The following is a 14,145-nucleotide window of genomic DNA, read 5'->3' as shown; positions in this document are numbered from 1 at the left end:
TAGTGCATTAGAGTATTAATTATAACATATCAATTAATATATATATATATATATATATATATATATATATATATATATATATATATATATTATTAGAATTATAATATATATTAGATAATTATATATTATAATTAATAATTAATATTACTTATATTTAAATATTTTTAAATATTAATATTAATATATATTTACACGTATATATAAATGAATATGTAAATATAATATAATATACTTATACATATTTGTAATAAGAGCATATAGATATATTCGTGTGAACGTTAACTTTGATTTCCTGCCTACCCAAGATTCAAACTTCGATGAGTTCTCTCGATAATTAATTCAACCAATCGAACCGGTTAATTGCTTCGTATCATCCTTCGAATAAATTCATGAATATTAATCAAGTATGATACCTATTTGAATTAACACTTTGGTTAATGGTAGATTTTGTCGTATGGTAGGAGTATATTTTATCCGTTGACTTAAATTATTTCATTCTATTATATTTTATAAATGACGAATATTTGCCTTTACATTGGAACATTGATTAATTAATTTAAAGGTGATGTATCGATACGATACAATTCTTGTCTTTTCTTTTCTTTTTTCCTTTCTTTTCATTAGCTTCTTCACTGTAACTATTATTATTATTATTATTATTAAATATTTATCTATAATGTTATTACACTTACTCAGATCTAACTCGATGTATGCTGAATTGATGAAATGTTAATTCTACGATCTCGTCCGGTTGACCAATGAACGTGTAAAGAAGACAATCGATGCTAGGTGGATATCTTCTTGGAAAATAAGGTGTCATAAACGTACCACCCAATGGTCTATCCGTACTGCTATACCTTACACATTTGCAACCTGAAACATAAATAAATTAATCAATATATATTTATCATTTAATAAATGTACTTCAAATGGATTATCATCTTAACACTAGAACTACCAATAGTTGAGACGTAGCTGTCTCTACAAAAACCAATCAAAATAACTGGTCTTTAAAAAGATATAAAAGTAGAATATTTTTATATTTATTAACTTATTATTATTTTACAAAAGGAACTCCATATTCTGAGATCTTAAAAAATACTTAATAATAATAATAATAATAAGTATAATAATGAAGAATATCAAAATATTTTTGATACCAAATCAAATCAAAGACCAATCAGTCAAAATGACTGGTGTGGTAATTCTAGTGTTAAATAATTATTTGGTTCATTTGTAAATATAATATTTCCAATGTTTGAATAAAAATAAACATGCAAATAAATGTCAACGATATTATAATCTCAAAGAAATTAGTCAAATTCGTTTTGAAATCATTTTTTCATTATAAAATATTGAAATATTACGATAATGTAATTTTACCATTTTTTTGTTTTTTTTTTTGTTTTTGCAGAACACATACTTTTCTTTTCTCTAAACTTTTCTTATTTCCAAAATGAAACCGTCAACCCTTGATATCGATCTCTTAACGGTAACGGTCTCGTGTCAATTTCGAAGAATTAAATTAAAGTTTGAATTTTTCATAAAAAGAATGATCTTTCTTCATCTTTTCTCTATCTTTTTTTCTTTTCTTTTTTTATACTAAAAGAAAAAGAAACAAAGAGAGAGAGAGAGAGAGATAGAGTAAACTTTTAGACAAAATTTTTCCAACGTCATTCTGACGATGCATTACTTAAAAACATTTTTATCTCTAATAGCATATTGAAATAAGAAAATATATAATATATCCTCCAAGATATGTCTACACAAAATTTATATCATCCAATTGTATTTAAATATTTAGTAGTAGTAGTTGTTGTTGTTGTTGTTATTTTAAAATTTGTTAAATTAACAGTATCGAAAGATAAATGATTAAATAAGTCTATGATTTATGGTACCACCGAGCTTGCCACGAAACACACGAGTTCTCATTATCCATCAGCAAACCACAACATGCACGAGGACAAAATTTAATTTCCTGTTTTTCAATTAACTTCTATGGTAGATTGTTTCTCATTCTCTCTCCCTCTCCCTCTCTCCCTCTTTCTCTCTCTCTCTCTCTCTCTCTCTCTCCCTCATACTTTATCCTTCAGAAAATATAGTGGTCATTCCTAGAATAATGTGAGAATTTAAACCAACTTATATTTTAAATGACGAGTGTTCTTCTACAACTTCAAATAATTTGAATAAAGTAACATTTATTTATTCTTTTTTTTTTTTTTTGGGGAAAGTTTTTTTAATTTAAATAGAATTTGTTTATGTTCCTCGCATAATAACGTAATATAAAATATGAAATTACATTAAAATTTGCTATTTATATACATATGAAATATATTTAATATAATAATATAAAATAAATTTATATATTTATAAAATACGTTTAATATAATAATATAAAATGAATTTATATATTTATAAGATATATTTAATATAATAATATAAAATAAATTTATATATATATATATTTATTTATTAATATGATATAATATAATACTGATATATATATATATGAAAATATAATACTGATTAATAAATATATGTATATATATTTAAATATTTAAACATATATATAAAATATAAAAAAAGAAAATAAAGTCGGTGATAAAGGAAAAATGGTAACCAACATTTTTATGGGATTTTAATACTGGAACTGGTAGTGGTAAACTTTGATCTACTCCCGTTCCCTTTGACGGATAAATACAAAAGCTTTTTCGATCGAATGAATTGATTGCGACTTGTCCTCTCTTTCTCTCACCCTTTTCGTCCTATCTTTCTACTACCCTTTTTCCCAATCTCTTTCAACCTCTTTACCTCTCTCTCTCTCTCTCTCTCTCTCTCTCTCTCTTTTGTTTCTATATACATACTAAACGTAACGTATAAAGTCGTAGAATATGCAAAATGAAATTATAAAATCCTTCGAGAAATCTTTTGCAAATCATGAAAGAAAAAAACAAAGGGGAACACAACGAATGTCTTTTAACATTAAAAAATCATCGTTGAAATAAAAGATAGAAATTTCATGAATTTATTTATTTTTTTATTTTTTTTTTCATAAAATACTACTGCAGATAAAATTAAATGAATAAGAAATAAAAAAAAATATAAAAAATTAAGGGGTAAAGGTGATACTTGAAAAAGACTTTCTTCTTCCCTGCCATCAAGGACCATAGAATGTATTTGAAAGAAAAAGAAATAAAAAATAAAAAAAAAAAAGGAAAAAAAAATAAAAAGTAATAGAAGAAGAATAAAACCCGAGAAGAATTAATAATGAACTAATTACTCATTTCAGTAGTAGTGGAAGAAGTAATTGAAAGATCGTTGTGTCTCAATAGGCACCTAGAATTAAACTGACTCTCTCTCTCTCTTTTTCTTTCTCATTATATTCGCAATGACCTATATATTGTACTATAATTGCGTTTATTTACTTTTTCATAGTGTATCCTCTCGCACGAGACATTTATTTCACTTTATTCTTATATATGAATGTTTTCTTTTATTTTGTTTTCTCTCTATCTCTCTCTCTCTCTCTCTCTCCATTATACAATGTATATGTATATGTATAAACATACTCATTATCTTACACATACGCAGAATCCTTTCTTATACGAATGTTTATATTCTTTTTAATAATACTTGCGTGTAACACTGAATAAAACTTCTTTTTCTATACGAATGTTTCGTTATTTTCTTTCCAATGTGTAATATATATTAAACATTTTTCCAATTGTATATAATAAAAATTAAATACATAAAAATATAAATAAAAATTATATATATATATATATATATATATATATATATATATATATATATATATATATATATATATATATATATATATATATATATATATATATAAAACATTTGCAAAATTAATTTAATTCTGTACGAACTCACATAACTTTTAAATCTCATACCAATAAATTAATATTATATTATTATTATATATTTTATTTTTATTATTTATTCATTTAATTTTCTTACTCCAATATGGGGAACACATAATATATATATATAATATTTCATAATTGTTATTTTTGCAATAAACCAAAACACATTCTTTAAATCACTCTGTGTTATTTGTTTTGTATTGTTTGTTTGTTTTTATCATCTCTTAATTCCAAGTAATATAAATTCTTTTGTAATAGCGTAATAAAAAAAAAGTCGGTCTGCAAAAGAGTTAATTATCCTGGTTTAGTAACTTTAATATAAATTTTTATATACGTACGTATAAAAATGTATTTGATATTCCTTTAATCTTACTTTAATTATGACAATCAAAATGTTATTTATTTATATACGTAAACACAGATATATAATATTCATTATTGAAGTTGAACAAAAATATTAATTAAATTGCATTTATTTATACGTGAATAAGTTTCTATTTTCTTTTTTTTTCTTTACAAAACATTTTACAGATGATAAGACAGAAACTAGTCTCTTGTGTGAGAAATATTTGTTGACTCATCGAAATTCCATTGATCTTTAAAATGCAAGTAAATGGCTCGACGTATTTATAATAGAAGAGAAATGCTTTAACGATTTCTAATATAGGTCATTGCGTAACGTCATTAAATGCGAGAGCAATAATTTATCTAAAGTAGTATGTATCTCCTAACGGCATTGCTATTCGTCTTTGTCGACAACCAAGACTAAGACGAAAACGAAAACGAAGACGAAGACGAAGACGAAGACGAAGACGAAGACGACAGTAGACGAAAACGAGAGGATGAGAGAACCAAGATGAGAGGACATAGATGATGAGAATGAGGAAGAAGAAGAAGAGGAGGAGGAGGAGGAGGAGGAGTAGAAAGAGATGAGAAGGAAGGGAAAGCTGAGGAGAGACGAAGGGAAGATAGGAATAACGCGTTTCGAGACGATTATTCTCGTTGAAGCGATCCATTAGCAGCCACCATTCCTTCCCATTCTGTGTAGTAGAACTAATCCAAACAAAGTAATTTGTAAGGATGCTAACGCAATTAATCAGTTTGATTTAAAAAAAAAAAAAAAAAAAAAAACCAATAAAAAAAGGGAGAAAGTAATATGAGGAAAAAGTTTGAAGAAAAACAATAACAACGGGGTTGGTGGAAAGAAAAAAGAAAGAAAGAAAGAAAGAAAGAAAGAAGAGAAACTCAAACGAAATTGTAAAGAAGAATGTATTATAATAAAAATAAAAACAAAAAAATAAAAAAACAAATTATATAACAGTAATAGATGTTTCATAATGAGATCCTAGAGTACTTAACGTTTCGAATAAATCTTTAACAAAGTAGAGTATAGTAGGAAGTAATTTGTTTCGATCATTTTTACACACGGTGTTACTCGTTTTTGCGATTAATTACTGGACACGATTAAAGGTGGGAAAAAGAAGATGACAAAGAAGAAGTAGTAATAGTACTAGTAGTAGTAGTAGTAGTATGAAAAGAAATGCATTCGATTGGTACAAGAGAAAGACAGAGAAAAAGAGAGAGAGAGAGAGAGAGATACTGTAAATTGTCTCGACTTCTCCACAACACGGTGCGAATTAATAGCTTTCGCGAGTCACAAGTTGGTCTGGGATCTTTAGTAAATTAGCAAAAACAAGGAGTTTCTTCTCTTTTGCTCTTCCTATACAAGCACCACCCTCTCTCCACCCCATCCTCATTCCTCACGTTCCTATCCCTTTTCCCTTTACACTCGGTGCTCGTTGTTTTTCCAGTTAATGCCAAGCCGCAACTACTTTTACTCCCTTCTTCGTTTTCTGTTGCATGCTTTGCTTTACTTTACTTTTCTTTTCTTTTTTTTTTTCTTTTTTTTTTTTACTTTCTTTATTTATTTCCCTCCTCGCAGTCATTCGCCTTTATTATCACATCTTTTATCTCTCTCTCTCTTTTTCTCACAATGTTGTCCATCTCTCTTTACATAAAGCTTCGCGGTGCTAGCTAGGACGACACCCTTGTGACCTATATTCGCAAAAATGTACGCTGAAAATTCGTTTTCTCTCTCTCTCTCTGCATCTCGCTATCTCACTCTCTTTCTTTTTTTCTCTCTTTTCTCTTCCGACACTCTCGATTTTTCGCTAAAACCACTTTTATCGCACTCACTTGTTCTCCGAAACTTCTCGTAAATATATTTATTTTTTAAGCATATACATATATATATATATATATATATATATATATATATATAACACATATGAAGTACGTTTCACGACTGATTAGTACAAACCGTGAAGAACACTCGAGATTTTTTTTCATTTTTATTTTGTTTCTTCTTTCCACCCTTCTTTTCTACCACCTTTACGCTCAAACACCACGTATCTCTTCTTTCTTGTTATTTTATTTCTTTTCCTTTTTTAAATTACTTTGTTTGTTATTTTTATCTTCCTTTTTTTTTTGGAAAGTTCATTTCTCTCATTGTACACAAGCCACAATTCTTTTTCATATATTTTCATTTTATTTCTTCTCGCCTGTAAAAATAAACGAGCGATGATGACTGGTTTAATTGGAATTTGGAAGTGGGATGACCATCGAAATACGACCGATTACGAGACGACCGAAATGACGACGACTACTACTACTACTACTACTACTACTACTACTACTACTATTACTACTACTACAATGACAACTGGACAACATAAAACTGAATATATATATGAACGTGTAAACACCGCGTCCCGGACAATAAGAAAATAATGCTGGGTTATACCGTTTCGATCCCATTCTAAATTGTGGACGGGAAACAAATACCGTACCCCTACGATGGATGAAAGAGAATGGAAAAATTTATCGATCGGTCCCTCGAGGGACCTCCCAAACGTAACACGTTGTTTATTTTTTAGAAATAAATTGTAAAAGTCTCATGAATCATATATCTATACACACACACACATACACATTTATATATATTTATATGTGTTTTTTTTTTATTTCTTTTTTATTTTTAACTATAGTCAAACTTTAGTTCGGTAGAATATTTTCTGCAAACGAATATAAAAAAAATGAAAGTTAGAAATATAAAAAATGTAAGTTAGAAAAATATGAAAAATTGTACATATCCATCAGAATGACGTTTTACTTCTTCTTCTTCTTCTCTATCTCTCTTTCCCCATATACATGTATATGAACGTTTGTGCATGTGTATGTGTCTATTCGAAGATAAAGTTTATTTCGTAAGATAGTCAAGAAATTCTTGGCGATTCCTTTGAACAACGTATATGTAACGAACAAGATACAGAATAGAGTGGGGGTTTTCTCGCGTTTGAGCTCTTCTACTATATCAAAGACACGTTCGGCAAACTTACGAGGAACCTTTTTACATTTAAGTAAGTATCTTATTAACGTCGAACCTTCCTATGGCACGTTCTCGCCTTTTCGAATGTATTTATCTAACGTTGCGTTGTCGAACCAAATCGTAATAATTTATGACATCAAAGAGTTCCTTCTGTCAGCAATAAAAACAAAACCAATAAAGGATACTTGTGTTGTTAATATGACTTTTCAAATATCTGCAACGGTAATAATATTCCTAATAAAGAGAATTTAAGATTATAACGTTTCGATATTAACATTTTTTGAAGTGAAATAAACTTCTTTAGAATGGCTGTGATTTGAAAACGGACGAGACGAAAAAAACGACAGATAGAGATTAAAAAAAAAACTTGTATTTAATATTAAAAAGACATTAAACCTCTATTTAATATTGAGATCATTAAATGTCTAACATTGAATAATTTCAATCTTTAAAAATTTACCCTAGTAATGGTAAAATCAGGACATTATAATCTTAAATTCTTTTTATTAGGAATATCATAACCATTGAATACATGTGCAACATTAGAAAAGTCATATAAACAACATTTAATCAAAGTATTTTGATAGATGACAACGTGCCAGTTTGAAAGTAAATCTTGAAGAGGATGGTACCACCATAGATCATATACTCTGGAGTAGAAACCAATGAAAAATGATTAACGTTTTACGACGACTGTTTTATCAAACTTTTCATGGAAATAACTGGTTTCATTTCAGGAAGAGAGAGAGAAGAATAAGAAGAAGATGAGAAGAGAAAGAGACTACGAGGAGAAGTAGAAGTAGAAGGAGGAGGAGGAGGAGGAAGAAGAGGAGGAGGAAGAAGAAGAGGAGGAGGAGGAAAAAGGTGACGAGGGACGATGAAGGCTGACGTTGCAATTTCCTCGCGAAACTGTCCGAGAAACGTAGGGAATATTTTAAGCAGCGGTGGAATTAATTTTCGCTTCGCTTACGTATACATACCTACTTACCAAAGATACATACAGATATATACATATATATTTGAATGTGTGTATAGGTAAAAGTATATATATATATATATATATATATATATATATATATATGTACATAGATGATAATACATGCTGTGCTTTGTATGTACAAGACTGAAAGGACTGCGGCCTCTTGGTTGCTCAAGTGTCGTGCCCGGCTGCTGCTACCTCTGATGTTACTACACCTACAATCTAATACTACTTTATAGTACTACTCTGCAACACCCCTGGGAAAGATCATTGTTCGGTCACGTTCCCCTCTCGCTAACTCCTCAAGCATCTTTCTTCACTATTTATAACATCCTCTACCCTACATCCGAGTGTTAATATAATAAGAAACGAAAAAAAAAAAAAAAAGAAAAAAGTGTATCTATATTAAAACTTCAAAATTACGATTATAATACAAATAACCCTTTTCGGACGTATTCAATTTGGACATGGGTATTGTAGTAGTCAGAATTAATTTATATATATAATATATTTAGTACGTAAGATACATATTATGTAAAAGTATATATTTTATAAATTTAATATTAAATTAATTATTATTAAATTTTTAATATTATTTTTAATATTTAGATATTATTAAATTTATTAAAAATAAATAATTAAATTATAAAATATATATATATATAATCTTATATATATATATATATATATATATATATATATAAGATTAGCATAGTTTCTTGTGTGTTGGCTGAGAGTGGACACGCGTCCGAAAAGGGTTAATAATAATAAGAATAATACGAGGAAGAAAAATAGATAATAAAAAACAAATTGATGAATTTTTGTTAATCGTTAATGATAAATTTCTTTCAAAGAAATATTCCAAGGAAACTATCGATCTATCGAAATACAAGTCTAGGAGTAAGTAAAAGAAAGAAAAAGAGAAAGAGGGAGAGACAGAGTTCGTTATTATGAACGTTTTCGGTCGAGATTTCGTAAGTTTCTTCGAAAGTTTGTTGGAAAAAGGGGATGGATAGGGGATGGATGGGGGATAAGGTTGCACAAGTAATATCCAACAATCTAACGACGCGTGGAGAAGTTCGTATATTTTTTTTTTTCTAGATGGCAACAGCGGTAACAGTAACAGTAGCAGAAGGAATGTAGTCGTAATACGTAGTAGTAGTAGTAGTAGTAGTAGTAGTAGTAGTGGTGTGATGTTTGTGTGTGTGGTGGTATGTTAGTAGTAGAGGCAACAGACTCGAGGAGAAGACTAGGAATACTTTTGATATCTTTCCCGATAAGTCAGCGTGACATACCTACAAGACGTACACATTAAACTCGCAACAGCAGATGCTACCAAAACTAGTGTCAGAGAGAAATAGAAAGAGAATGATAGAAATAGAAATAGAAAGAGAGAAAAAGGGAAACAGAGTGAGTGAGTGAGGGAATGTTAGAGAGAGAGAGAGAGAGTTAGTTTACCAACAGGGTTGAGCTACCACCGGTAGACCGTGATTTCATCCAGCGTCGACCCTCATCCACCAAACCACCTCTTTTGCCTCGAACTAGCAAAGGCGCATCCTCTCGAGCATTATATTTTAGTTTGAGAACTCCCGCAGGTGATTCACGGACCACTGACACGTTGCGGCACACCGAAATCCCAGAGTCCCTTCTTCGCCATCCGATTCTATCTTTGATAGTTTACCAATACATCTACTACCTACAGTTTATTTCTTTTTCTTCGTCTTCTTCTTCTTCTTCTTCTTCTTTCACATCTCCTTCTTTCCGAGCTTTTATATGAAAATCTATAGGTATGTGTATATATATATATATATTCGTATATGCATATATGTATGTAACACCTACGTAAAAGATCAGCCGACGGTAAAAGAAGCGATTTTATTATTGTACGAAAGGAAACACAAGAAATCACTTAGTACTCGATTCACATTGGCAACTTGACTCTTTTTCAGCCGCAACTTGCCACAACCTGAAATCGTTAAACTTGTGTGACTTTTCTACAAAAGCTTCAAAAGAAATCTTTTACGTTCTATTTTATAAAAGCTTTGATATCTCTCTTTCTCTCTCTCTCTTTCTCTATATATATATAACTCGAGTACAATAACTATTCTAATATAAGAAGAATGCATTAAAGTATTCAAATAATTGTTAATTAATTGAAGAAAATGTATATTGTTATTTAAAAACACCGAGTATATGATCGGAGCACCGTCTTCTTCGAAATTTCCCTTCAGACTGGCACGTTGTCCTCTATGAAATTATTTTTATTAGGTATATCGTTTATATGACTTTCCGAACGTTGCACATGTGCATAATAAAAATAATCCATCTAATTAACACTATGCCGTCCGCAGATCTTAGATATGTTTGTTTTATTCGAAGCCGGGCATAATTAGCTTGGAAATTTTGGATTTTTAAAAAATTTCGAAAGTGGCGGCAAGTATTTATTGCTTTAATTAAAATATGTTATCCACAAATTTGTCTTATTTAATTCTTGGTTAAATAAGCACAATTTTATAATTATTATGCTCCCCTAAACACTCACGAAATATAATTCAAATGTTATTTTATGGTGTTTTTAAATGGCACCAAAGTGATACCACCGGATGCCATAATGTTACTAGAATTTAATATTATAACTTAATTAATTAATTAAATGATTATTTTAATACTCTAATGCACTCTACTTATATTAGAATAATAATTATTATAGATAAATTATATAGTATATCCTATCCAAAGTATTTATCTTATATCTTTTTTTATATACACTTTATCTCATCCACCCCCGCTGTCTTTCCACCCTCTCTTTCTCTCTCTCTATCTATCTCATTCACACAACATCTACAATTTTTTTTTTGCTTTCTCTCCAACTTTTATATAATACACGTATATACATACGATAGTAAGATATAAAATCTGTATATAGGAAGAAATACTTATCTATCTTGCTACCATCGAGATTTCTCGCGACTGCACAACGTCTTCTACTCGAGATATCTTTTGAAAGCTCCGGCTTTCTTTCCTTCTTTTTTTTTTTATCTTTCCCCTTTCCTTATCTCATTCTTTCTCTCTCTCTCTCTCTCTCTCTCTCTCTCTCTCTCTCTCATTCTCTATCTCACTAGCTCACTATCTTCTTCTTCTTCTTCTTCTTCTTCTTCTTCTTCTTCTTCACCACTCTTAGATCACGCGATTACTTCGTGGACACAGAAAGGCTTCTGCTAAAAGCTGCAGGATAAAGAGGCGAATAAAAAAAAAAAAAACCGAGTTAAAAGAAAGAAGAATACTCAGCATCCACTAAGAAGTGCACCACTGTTTCTCGCCTTTCACAACTTTCAATGTATATATGTATATGTTTAAATGTATATGTTTAAATGTATATATATATATATATACTGTAAGGGATTTTTAGAAAACCACTTACCCATTATTCCTACGTTTCCACGCTTTTACGTCGTGTCAACGATACGTGAAACGTGTCTAGAAAGAAAAACAAATAGAATGGAAAGAGAAAGAGAGAGAAAGAGAGAAAGAGAGAGAGAAAGAAGTGGGTGGTAGTAAGGGAAGTTATGAAACTCGATAAAATTTGTAATATTAATCTGGTACGGACGTCACGTTTAACGTTAATTATTAAAGAAATTTTTCGACCAACTGGATTTCAACGAAACTCTACTCCTACCATTGCTGATGGTTGGTTGTTGCATTGGCTTTTGCTGTTACTGTTGCTTTTCTCGAATTTCATTCGGAAGTACAGAGATTTCGTGTTATTTATTAAACAATGAATTTCAACTGAGTAATTTCCTTTTTTTTATTCTTGTTGTTGTTTTCTTCTTTTTTTTTTTTTTTTCTTCTTTTTACTTCATCGTAAATACAAAAGTTAATCTTCTCTCTTATAATCCGTGTATTGCGTAATAACAAGGATAATAATTTAATGGAAATCCTGGTTGATCCGTAGTAACGGTGAAAGTTACAGATAGAAATAAAAAATAAGTTTGAAAATTGTTCGAGCATAGAATTTGTGTTAGTTACATATATTCCATGAATTTCTATCATAAACTCTTGAATTTTCTAATGGTATTAAATTATTTGTTCGTAATTATTATAGTTATTGTTACTTGTGCTTGTACGTTTGTTCGTTTGTTCAATCCGTTCCTTCGTTTGCGTTTATTTAATAAACGAAAACAAATCATTCGTTGATATATTACTCGAAGATTAATTTATCGATAATTATTCGTAATATCGTTTTAATGCATACTACTATCAGAAATGGATAACCAGAAGCGCGCGTTATTGTTATCTGACAAATGTCGCGCGATAATGATTTTAAATTAGTTTAAGTTAATCTCCCGGAAAATGGGGGGATAATTGTCGACAAAATTATTCCCACGAGATTCTCGCGTTCGTTAATAATAATAATAATAATAATAATAATAATAATAATAATAATAATAATAATAATAATAAGAATAATAATAATAATAATAACAATAAATCTATTCGTTAAACGTATTATGTTATAGTAACAAATACTGCGGGCATTTTTATATTATTCCTTTCTTGTTTTTATTTTTTTGTTTTTTTTCCTATTACTCGTTAATTAATCGAGTCAAAAGGGATGAGATTAACTTGATGAACGTTTAATTCTCGATCCATAATCACGAATACTGGACACAATTACGACAGTTTGATAGTCCCTTAACCAAAGCGTCAAGTTTCGTGGACATTAGAGATACCTCAGAGAGCTGGAATTTACCGTCTTGCGGTTCCCGTACGCGTTACTCCAAACCACAGGAATTTCCTCTCAAACACGTGTGCGGTGTTTACACATACGTTTGGAAAAATACTGATTTGCAAGCAACGTCGAAAGATATTAGCACAACTGTAGGATTTACAAAGATATCTTATTTTTACAACTTTTGATGAAAAAGCGACAGGTAGCGATAAACAAAACAAACAAGCTCGATGAAACAAAAAGTACGATTACGATAGTAAGAAGAGAGTAAGAGATAAACATATATAGATCTATAGGATTTAGCCTAAAAGAGAATGAGATAGAATACAGTATACAGTTTTTCCTATTCTAAATCTCTTCTTTGTGGGTTGCTTCGTAGTCCCCACACCTGGCAATTTAGCGTGCGACTGCATACAACGAAGTGTATTAATTACAAAATTAAGGGGACCTTCTACTCTGCAATTAAAAAAAAATTTTTTTTTTTTTTTTTTTACATTTTTCGAATGTATATATATGTAGAAATATTGTGTTAAAATTTCAAAAAGATCCGATGTCTCTAACTACATTTTTGGTGCCTGAACGTAACTACCTCGGACCGCTTTCCTGAGCGTTCGGCGCGCACGGACGACTCTTATCTTGTTCAATCCCTTTCTCTTTCATTGTTTATTCAAGCAGTTTTTTTTTATTGTAATCTGTATAATCCTTCGTATTGTCAGGTATATTTTTCGGGGGATCAGACATAGAGAAATATATAACTGTCTGAAGATGATGATATATAGATTATTAAATTATGATGATGTTAATGGGCTAATAATTTGAATAAAACGTGGCCCATTGCTGGGCCCATTAATCGGCCAATGATCAACTACCATTAATGGGCCGATACTAAATGCTGGTAATGGGCCGATACTAAATGCCGGTAATGGGCCGATACTAAATGCCGGTAATGGGCCGATACTAAATGCCGGTAATGGGCCGATACTAAATGCCGGTAATGGGCCGATACTAAATGCCGGTAATGGGCCGATACTAAATGCCGGTAATGGGCCGATACTAAATGCCGGTAATGGGCCGATAATAAATGCCGGTAATGGGCCGATACTAAATGCCGGTAATGGGCCGATAATAAATGCCGGTAATGGGCCGATACTAAATGCCG

General features: G+C 30.1%; 1 protein-coding gene across 1 annotated transcript in view; it reads right to left on the bottom strand.

Moving 5' to 3' along the window:
• Sol1 (CUB domain-containing protein Sol1) overlaps nt 1-14,145 on the bottom strand; it is a 395,528-nt gene that overhangs the window by 313,111 nt on the left and 68,272 nt on the right. The window contains exon 4 of the mRNA XM_089179486.1: nt 693-873. Coding sequence (XP_089035612.1) covers nt 693-873 — 181 coding nt within the window. The remainder of the gene's footprint in view (nt 1-692; nt 874-14,145) is intronic.

Source organism: Polistes dominula, unplaced genomic scaffold (genome assembly GCF_049000335.1).
Source record: "Polistes dominula isolate Pdom_NZ unplaced genomic scaffold, Pdom_raw_medaka contig_27, whole genome shotgun sequence".
NCBI lineage: Eukaryota > Metazoa > Arthropoda > Insecta > Hymenoptera > Vespidae > Polistes > Polistes dominula.
The sequence above is the reverse complement of the archived record's forward strand: the minus strand, read 5'-3'. Positions and strand labels throughout refer to the sequence as shown.